Source organism: Chenopodium quinoa, unplaced genomic scaffold (assembly GCF_001683475.1).
Source record: "Chenopodium quinoa cultivar QQ74 unplaced genomic scaffold, ASM168347v1, whole genome shotgun sequence".
NCBI lineage: Eukaryota > Viridiplantae > Streptophyta > Magnoliopsida > Caryophyllales > Amaranthaceae > Chenopodium > Chenopodium quinoa.
The window spans coordinates 7,478,296-7,488,594 of record NW_018743292.1 but is presented as its reverse complement, the minus strand read 5'-3'; the positions used below and the strand labels follow the sequence as shown (position 1 = coordinate 7,488,594).

Here is a 10,299-nt window from a genome sequence, read left to right as displayed (position 1 = left end):
GGAATCATTTAATCTTCATATATTGAAACAAAAGCACTACAATGAGTCAATGAATTGGTGATCATTTCATTGGGTGGGTTTGGGTTGTATTAATGATGGGTTGGCTGATAATTAATACGAAGTATTATGTACTACGGAGTAATAATATCCCAAATTTGTTACTCATTTCATCGTCATCTATTTTTCATTCGTTATATTTATATATGAATTCTCATGTTTGCAAGGCAATTATCTTTTATCTTGAATTTCAATTATTTATTACTCCGTACTATGTATTATTTTATATTATTAGACATTAGTCATTATCTGAATTTTTTAGTTCTTATCTTATCTAATCTTATCGACCCCTATCTCATAAGTTTATATTAAGGGTCATCCACATTAAAATTATCTAAAATAAGTTTTAATTAGTGGAAATGAATTAAGCTTATACCTTCTTCAATACCATAAATTAATTTTAAAAAATCTCATTTTTTTAAAAAAGCAACTAGATTAATCTAAAATCTTATAGATGACCAATATATAATGTAAAATCATTTGCTTTTGATTAATAAATTGATTTGTTTCAAAAAAAATAATGTAAAATCATTTCCATCAAATATCCTTTGTGAGTTTGTGACCTTAAACAAAACATACTTCATATTGTAAAATCAAAAGCATCTACACACTTATGTCTCCTTTAAATAATGAAACAATATTAAGCTCAACATGTCTCATTTCTTCCAAATATTCTCTCCCAAAATTGAAAGGATTGTTCTTTTCTCATTGGTATCTAGCTAAGCTTATCTTTTGGTTCAATACTTACACAATAAATTGTCAAGAAACCAACAAAAAATGTGGTTCATACTTTGTTTGTTTTATTTTTATATTAATTGACCAAAAATTATTATTTTCCAATTCATTTTGATTATTGCCACCTAACAATAACACATTGATGGTGGGACTCAAGGGTCTTAATCCTTTGATGTCCTCCTTAGCCAGCCAATCAAATATCCAAAGAAACTAAAATAGGAAGAAATTATTCAAATTATACATTTACATATTCAAATTTAAATTTCCTCTAAAATACTTTATTAGCATTCTTGTTTACGAGGGAAAATATAAAAATTAAAATTTTGTTCTAAAAAATCAAACATTAATCTCCTTCAATCGAAAAACCCACCTGCCATTTTTGCTACTTTTGACTGTTCTTTACTACTTCCCTCAACTTATTGCTCATCCAAAGCTCCGTCTTCGTTTACCATAAACGGAAATTCCTATTTCTCTCTCCTTCTTTCCCCTTTTCCAAAACCCTAATTTTGCATCTTCAGGGCATTCTTGATCTGGGTCAAATGAGTGGTTTCTGCTTCAGCAATTTGTGTAAGATTTCTGGGTAACTCTTTTTGAATCTTTTCGAGTTATGGGTTTTGTTTATAAATCAGGAAAGTTTCTGGGTTTGAATTTTTTTAATTAATTTTTTGGGTGTTTGAACTTGTTTTTTGAATTTAAGTTGGGTTTTTTAAAATTAGTTTGTTAATTGAAAAATTAATACAATGTAGCAGCTGTTGATTTGGGTATGTTTGAATATAAAGTTGGGTTTTTTAGAAGCTTATAAATTGAAAACTTAGTGCAATGTAGCTGTTGATTTGGGTTTGTTTGTATTTATAGTTTTGTTTTTCAGTAGCTTAACTTGAAGAAGTAGAGCAATGTTGCTGCTGATTAGGGTTTATTCTGCTATATTGCTCTTATGCGCTGTTAGATTTAGGGTTTCAATTTAATTAGTTTTAGAGGTGGGTTGGATATGTGAAGTCTTAGAAAATATGTAAAGTACATAATGCTATATTGCTATGCAAGTTATTGGTTTACAATGTTAATTATTATGGAATAAATCGAGTATATGGAGTGAATTTTTCCAGGTGCAGAATCTGGAGCTAACAACATTGTGAATGAGATTCAATATTACATTTTTATCACCTTTGAATGAATGTTATACAAACATCATGAAGTTGTGGATTTATTGCAGAGAGAGTGGTCAGTTGGGACCATAAGTTAATGTAAAGGGGGCTGTGGGAGGGAGATGGCAGCTGAGGGAAAACGTTCGAAGGGGCGCTTCCTCTATTTGTTCGATTGGAATGCTAAATCCCGGAAAAAGTTATTCTCTAACAAGTCTGATTTATCTGGTAATTAGATCATCCTTGTTCTAATTGCCAGTCATTTTATGTTCCTTTGGGGCTATGCTTTTACTTACAGTTTGCTGCCTGTTTAGATGTAGAAGGATCTAGCCAAGGGAAGGATAGTGTTGACAATTTGGCCATTTCTCAGTATTTATTGGTGAGTCATGTTTCTCTCTCCTCTTTCGTTCAATCACATGTAAAGAATTTGCTAGGAATCACAAATTCGCAACAGAGTCAAAGTGAGAGCTCCCATATTAGCTCACATGCACATATGTCATAGAGACATGGGGCATACATTTACATCTTTTCACATATTGTCATGCCTGTGTTTGCACCTAGACCAACATTGTCATGCCTGTGTTTGCACCTAGACCAACATTTCCGATTTTTATTGTATTTGTCACTTAAGAATGATATTAAATCTGATAAAATTTCTTATAGAGGGAGCTGTCAGAGAATGGCGATTGTTCTTCTTTCAGAGGAAGTGGTAATTATAGTTCCACATCATCTGTAAATGGGGATGATGGATATGGAACAAAAGCCCCCGGGGTGGTTGCCCGACTTATGGGACTGGACTCTATGCCTACCACAGCTTCATGCGAGGCTAGTTCTTTTGCATCTTATGAACCTCGTGCTATTGGGAGCTCTTATTATCCTGAAGATGATACTCCATATGAATTTGAGCAACATATTATGGGCTATAGCTACGTTCCTAACAAAGTGGAGGGTAACCCTTGGAAATTAGTGGATTCAAGAATGAGGAAGGTTCATGGCCGGCCAATTGAGAGATTTCAGACTGAGGTATTGCCTCCAAAGTCAGCCAAACCAATTTCAATCACTCATCATAAGCTCTTGTCACCAATCAAGAGTCCAGGGTTTGTACCTACAAAGGATGCAGCTTATATTATGGAGACAGCTGCTAGAATTATTGATTCTTCTCCTCAGCCTACTGGGAGGTCCAAAGTCTCATCTCTGGGGTCTCCTTCATCGTCCTTTAGGTATCAAGATCTAAAAGAAAAAATTGAAGCTGCACAGAGATCTTCTAGACTACCTGAATCCCCCAAGACACCTAAGCTGGCTGCTCCTGTACAGCAAGTAAGAGGAACTACTTCTGAAAGGTCTACTCGAAAATCTTTGTTTAAAAATATTATGAGTTCACAAGCAAGTGGTTCACAAAAAGCAAAAAATAAAGGTAAGTCTGTTCCTTTGCCTGTCCAAGATAAAGCCAATGTGCAGAAAACAATTGGTTCAGCTTATAGTGACAGCAGGAGTCAGCAGCAGGAGCGTAAGAAGCTGAAACAGAAAGAGCCAAATACCCAAAAGGTCAGTTCGACTAGGACGCCAAGGAAGAAGAGTTCTATCGTGCTTAGACAGAACAACGAGAAGCAGAATAGTGTATCTCACAAAGACCAATCAACTGCCAAAACTTCACACTCTGATCAGCAACCTAGAAAGTTACCTCCAGGAGATAGCTGTGCTGGTCCAAGTAAAATTGTAAGTAAAGTTTTTGTGAATGCTGAAAATGGATCAAAGAAGGTTGCAACCACTCGTTTAGTGGACCGGAGACCTCCACTGAATGGTGTTAGTGAAAAGAGGCCCTCACTGAATAGAATGAAAAAAATCTCAAGAAGCAAGCAGCTTTCTGCCAAAGATAGCAATTTAAGTGAGAAAGTGCTAGAAAACAGTGATGAGAAAGCTGTACAACGTGATCTAGCACTTCAAAGCAGTTCAAGGAAAGACATGGATGTAATTTCCTTCACTTTCACCTCTCCCATAAAAAAACCTGTATCTCAGTCCTCTCCATCTACTACTGAAGCCATTAGAAGCAATCATCATCATCATCTTTGTGCTGATTCTTATGATCATGTCCAATCTGATACACATTCCTTATCACCACAACGAGGGTTAAAATTGATTGATAGTGGTTCTTTAAGCCTTCTTTTGGAGCAAAAGCTCAGGGAATTAACTGATAAAATTGGGTCAACCAAATCTAATTTGATGATGGAATGCTCTGATACAAACAGTGTATCTTGCTTGTCTGAATCAATTTTGTCACAAGATGCTGTAGCTCCTTCAATGGATCATGATGATTGGTCTGATGAAGATCAAACAAGTGCTACATGTGATGATGATTTCTCTTCGTCTATGATAACTAAAACAAGCCAGAATTGGGAGGTATGTTCCTGGTCATTGCTTGTCTTCCTTCTAAGCATTTCTCATGCATTAATCTCTTATCATTTTAAAGATAAAATTAGCTATTTTTCAGATTTTTTTTTATAGTCTGCTATCTTGAGTTTATCATCGTTCTTAATTAATAGAGTTAATGGAACAAAAGGCTTTGGAATTTAATTCGACTTTTTTTTGGCACTTATTGATCGGGGATTCAGGGTTCTTATCTTCCTTGGATGTAAAAGAGTTCATTCATTGCACAAAGCATTGGTCACTGATTAGATTTTAGATTTTTTTTTTTTTTTTTTTTTTTTTGAGTAGTTGATTATAATATGGCATTCTCTGGCATGAGATATTTGTTTCTTAATTTATGCAGTTAAGTGTTCTATACTTTTTTTTTTTTTTTTTTTTTATAGGCAATGGGCAATTTCTTTTCAAATTCGCAATGTTTGAGGAACTTAGTGATTCCCAATATGCTCTTTTTTTTTTAATATAGTAAACTCAATTTATTAAAATATAAGTAAGAAATCTAAATATAACAACTACGATCATTGAGAATCAGCAACATGTTCAATAAACCATAGTGTGGGCATAAATTTTATCTGATTTCATTACAGTCAGCAGAAGACACTCCCCTGGCTAATCCAGTTCCTCTTCCCTTATTATTCTAAGTATTAATCAAAGCCTGACCATGCTGATCTAGCATGTGTGAGAATAGACCTAGGAGTTATGTATTTTTTGCCGTTCATGATCCTGCTGCTGTCAGCTTTGGCAAGTGTTGTATCGCCATTATTGTCATTACCCCGTCAAAAAGCCCATTGAAGCGGCTACAGTTGGAGAGAACCTGAGGTGGGCTGGAATCGCTTCACTTAGCAAAAATTGTTGTTGCAGGTTGACCTAATACAAATTAGAAACATAGGCACTGGAAAAGAGGTGTTTCCTTGCTTTCTAATTGGCCTCTTCTCGGTTGCCACTAGAGACACCCTAGATTTCGCGAATGAGGAGTTCAAGTTTTAGGGAGGAAATGGGCTGGATGGAGAGGATTAGTGATGGAACTTAAGGGGGGGAGGGTTTATATATATATGAAGAGGATTAGAAAGAAAAAATATTCTAGTTCTTTCTTGTTTTGTTTTTAGCTTGTTTTCCTAGTTGCTTTAGGTGATTGAAGCATTTAGTCAATACATATCAGTTGCTTTTAGTTTTCATGTTTGATAGACATCTTACGACTGCGTTGAACGGGCATGTAAGATGGAGACCTCAAGGTGCACCGGTACAAAGAGTGGAAGAGTGGGATCATGGAGAGCTTAGATGAGGTAGAGGGAGATCGAAAATGACTTGGTCGGAAGGATTTAGGTCTCTTAGGAAGGATATGAAGCAAATGGATCTGCATGAGAATGAGGTATTTGATCGTAAGGGATGGAGGAAGAAGATCTTTGTGGATGACTATATGGAATAATTACTTTTGGTTCATGTAGCCGACCCCACTTATGGGATTAAAGCTTTGATTGATTGATTTGATATAGACATCTTACAATTGTGCAACTTGTTATTTGATGGTGCTCTTCTGGTCTTTCAGTTTCTGTTTCTATATTTTTGTTCTCTAAGGAGGGAAGGAAAAGTGGACATTTTACTTGTGTTTTGCAAGAAGGATAGAAATTAAGAGATTTTCCAAAACTCGATAAAACTTAAAGATTTATGAGAGCTATCAAGAATCATGGATTCATGGAAGGTTTATTAGCCAGTTGATTACAAAGATCAAACTTTCAAGAGTGGTATAGTTTTCTAGGCAATGCCAATTGGCACTCAGTTCACCACATTTATATGTGGAGTGGGTAGTATGGTGTATATGTAACTTGCAATCGATAGTCAAATGCCCGACTCTGTTTTTTTTTTTTTTTTTTTTTTTTTTTTGTTTCCATATCTTAAGAAAAAGGGCATGAAGTCAACCCTTTTTCTTTTTATGGTCACTACTCGTTAGTTTGATGTTCTTAAATGGTTTAATGTAGATCATGGACAACAAGGTCCTTAATTTTCTCCCCAATTGCTTGTAGCGCCCATGTATTATGGATTACCAAACTGTGGTCAAGCCAACCATATTGTTTACCTTATATTTGGCTCTTGTCAAATTAAACTCCTAAGTCCTAACAATGCTCCTCTGTGGGATCATTTGCTATAATTTTCAATTATAATATGTTGTCTCTCGCTGATTAGTAAACATATCCATTTTGTGATGAATGGATGATGCTTCAGTTCATGCTGAAGGACTGCTGATTATTTTGCTACTTGGATTAGAATTGAGTAGTAAAGAAGGGATTTGGCAGTGGCATATTGACTTTTATGATCCCATTAAGGGGTTATAAGGGGATATCTTGCATCTTCAAGTCCCATAGGATTGATCCTGGTAGGCTCTTAGAATGTGGTTGTGCTCATATTAACAAATCTTGCTTATAAATTTTACCACGTTAAGCATCTAACGGCCTAGTTTATACAGAAATAGAATATCATCTAGTCTCACAACCATAGACTGGTACTGCAACTGGCTGTTTCTCTAGCTCTTTATTTTCCACAAACGTAAAAAAGAAAATGCTCCTTTCTTCCTCTTGAAACAACCTGAAAGCGAAAAAAATTCAGCTTGTTCTCCAGAAACAAACATAGTACATTAAAGAAAGATGACCCCTCTCTGTAGATTTTTATCCACATCACTACATCAGCATACTGCATTAATAGCATCAGTTTACACATTACAACATCAGAAGAAACCACATAATACTATGACATGCCAGTTTGGACTTATGGTAGACAGTTTACAACTTTACAAAATTGTTATTTTCAAGAAGCCTTTCTTTCTTGTACTGATGCAATTCCTCTTTTTGAATCAAATAAGAAAGTATATAATGCTCTTAATGATTTTTTTTTTTTTTAGTTTTTTATCATGAAGAGGTGATGTGTGCATCCAGTATATGCAAAGAAAATCTCTATTGGTACTTAGTTGGTAACATATATGTCCTAAAAAGGCCATAGATTTCAACAAGCAAGTTGATGTATAATAATTTCCTTCCAACTTTCTGTAGGAGAATAAGATTTCTAGTTCTATGGTTTCTGGATGAGGCATCAAATTACACTTTCTGGTAGTGTATGTTGTTGATGTTCTTCTAGTATAGCATATATAATGCACTCTTGGCCTGATTCCTTGCTGAAGAAGATCTAGTATAACGTACGAGTGAAAGAAAATCGCTTAGTTTGATAGCCTGATTAGAAGAGAACAAAGATAGAGGCTATTAAGTTTGTAGCATTTTTGTATTGCACAAGGCACTGCAATCTACATACTTACATTTACCCTAGTATTTGTCACCTCCCATTAGTCCCATACCACTGAAAGGGGTAAACTTTGTGAGGTAACTATAATTTTCAGATTTACGACAAAGATCCAGTTTTGAAGTACTAACTACTAAGTGGGTTGGTCACTTAATTAATTTTGGAAATTGGGAAAATACCTATTATAGATGGTTCAAGGGACAAGGATAAAGAGGGTTTGGAAATAATTGAGAATTGGGAATATACCTATTATCAAATGGTTTAAGGGACAAGGATAATGAGGGTAGGGAAATAATTGAGCGAGCTAGCTGTTCATTCTATCTCTCTAGAAAAAAATGTTACTCTATATTTCCTTACCATTTCTGTTTGTTCCCCCTTCATGCTGGGGGTGTTGTGGTAGAATTACACACTAGTACTACTCTTTTTACCTATGTGTACTAATACTCTAATAGTATTTCATTGGGGAGGAGTATTGTGATGACTTCCAGCATATTGCCTCGTCTTTTTCTCCCTTTTTTCTTCTAAGTCCAAGTTTGGGAGCTTGTTTCTTGTTATGGGCTTTACCATGTGAAATCTTATGAGTTCGAAAGCTAATAGTATTTCTTCAGCTAATAGTATTTCTTCAGCTAATAATATGCACTGTCCGTCCAGCTGCTGGAGTTGTGTGTGTTGTTTTTGAACTGTGCATATGTTTTAGATGCATTAAGATTTCCAATCAGCTATTGCATGCCAAATTCTGTGGCTACACGTCCTAACATGAATTAAGCGCTTTGATTTTAGGGGTTAAAGTATGCTCTTTTTACTCCATGACCCTTATCACTAACAACTTTGTCAAATATTCTTTTGTTGGTATCTGAAGTGTTCCTGATTGTAAAATTTTGTGGCCCTCACTTTATTGAGTTTGTAATTTCATTATTTATTCTGATGTAACTTCATGTTCTAATATTATTCTTGATTCCCTTCATATTGTAAAGGATTTTGGAGGTCTTGAAGAGCAGAGTGCTAGCAGCACTAACAGATTTGAAGCGAGCGGAGACTCTCATCTTGAACATCTTAATATCTCAAATCCAGAATGTTCAATGTCCGGAAGTTGTATGTCATCAACTACTGCAAGTGATGTCACTCACGGTAAACTTTATGTACCATGGTCTAGCATTAAAGATTATGATTAGCTAAAATAACAGTCAAGGTCTGGATAATGCTGTTGTGAGGAAATCCTCTTCTGAAAGTCTTGAGGAAGAATTTGTCGCATTAAAGTTAAATAGTATCCCTGCTTGGATCTGTATTGGTTAGATGTCATTTGCTAAATTTATCTTATGACATAGAATGATATTTGGATAATTGCACTTATGTGATAAGTTGGTCAAATTGCATCCATTCATCACAAAATGAATGTGTTTACGCAACTGATGTTCAATATATGCTATTTGATTTGCAGGACATTGTCAGCCTTCGTCTCCTCGATCTCAGGAAGTGACTAGTTGCGTGTCAAGTGAAAGTATCCATCCCCGGGAAGATGAGTCAGATTTTATTGATGCATCTTATTGGGAACTAGAATATGTAAGACACATGCTTCACTATGCTGGATTGAAGAGATTAAGGTTGGATGAAGATTTCAACATTATAGATCCTGATCTCTTTGACCTGTTGGAAAATCTGATAAGTACATCAGGCAGGACTGCAGAACCATGTTCCAAGCTTGAACGGAGAATTTTGTTCAACTGTGTTACCGAAAGTGTTAACGCAAAGTACCAACGGGCTTTCCTTGGGAGCTACAAATCATGGGAGAAATGGGGAATGCTGCTTCAAAACGAATGGTTGACTGAAGAAGTGTATAAAGAGATTTTAGGTTGGCAAAACATGGGAAATTTAATAGTAGATGAGCTTGTGGACTTGGACATGAGTACTCAGTTAGGAAGGTGGTTGGATTTTGAAATTGAATCACTGGAAGAGGGAATTGACATTGAGAAAGAAATAGTAGAATCTTTGATCGACGAGCTTGTTGCTGACCTAACTGTATAGAGGCCATCTAGATAGTAAGCTTATTTAACCCATCCTAACCCTTTTGTACAATTTTTAGAAGAACAGATCATTTAGTTGATCCTACATCTCTCTTAATGGTAATGTGGTAGATGAATTAATTCTTTTGAAGAAATTCGCTCAATGCAAATGGCATCATTTTCTATTCGCTTTGATCATCAGAGAACTTACAGCTTATATAACTGTAGTTTTGTATCACAATTTACTCAAATGCATGTTCTTAACACTTTTAAATTCAGTAAGATCAAAACACAACTGGTACACCAGAGAAATTGAACTTCTCGGCTGAGAACCGAGGTTTTAGCAAAGGTATCTCCATGAAGTTCCTAGAGCTTTCATTACAGATAATTTGAGGTAAGAGAATCAATGGAAATGATGTTTGAGAGATGGTAGTGCTGGAAATAAGGTAGACATGAAAATGTGTGATAATGATGCAAGCAGCACTTAATACAAGCTGGGTTTATGATAAAAACATGTATTTGTACTCTTTAGCATTTTCACTTGGCCCCTTTGTAGGGTGGTGTAGTGGTCCTTCATTTGCTTACTACTTTGTGGTACTAATTTGGCATCTTAAGAGTTGTTCAAAGAATCTTAATCAATATTATTCCTTCTTTTGTACCCT

General features: G+C 35.4%; 1 protein-coding gene across 2 annotated transcripts; it reads left to right on the top strand.

The window, feature by feature from the left end:
• Positions 1-1,027: 1,027 nt before the first annotated feature.
• Positions 1,028-9,824, top strand: LOC110736778. 2 transcript variants are annotated; one of them, XM_021917079.1, is made up of 6 exons: positions 1,028-1,359; positions 2,003-2,159; positions 2,246-2,310; positions 2,595-4,328; positions 8,612-8,765; positions 9,076-9,824. In XM_021917079.1, exons 2-6 carry the CDS (start codon positions 2,057-2,059, stop codon positions 9,657-9,659), a joined length of 2,640 nt encoding a protein of 879 aa, XP_021772771.1. In that variant the 5' UTR covers positions 1,028-1,359; positions 2,003-2,056; the 3' UTR covers positions 9,660-9,824. The 2 variants fall into 2 exon arrangements, with proteins under 2 accessions (XP_021772771.1, XP_021772772.1); XM_021917080.1 differs by having other exon boundaries at positions 1,028-1,372.
• Positions 9,825-10,299: the final 475 nt, after the last annotated feature.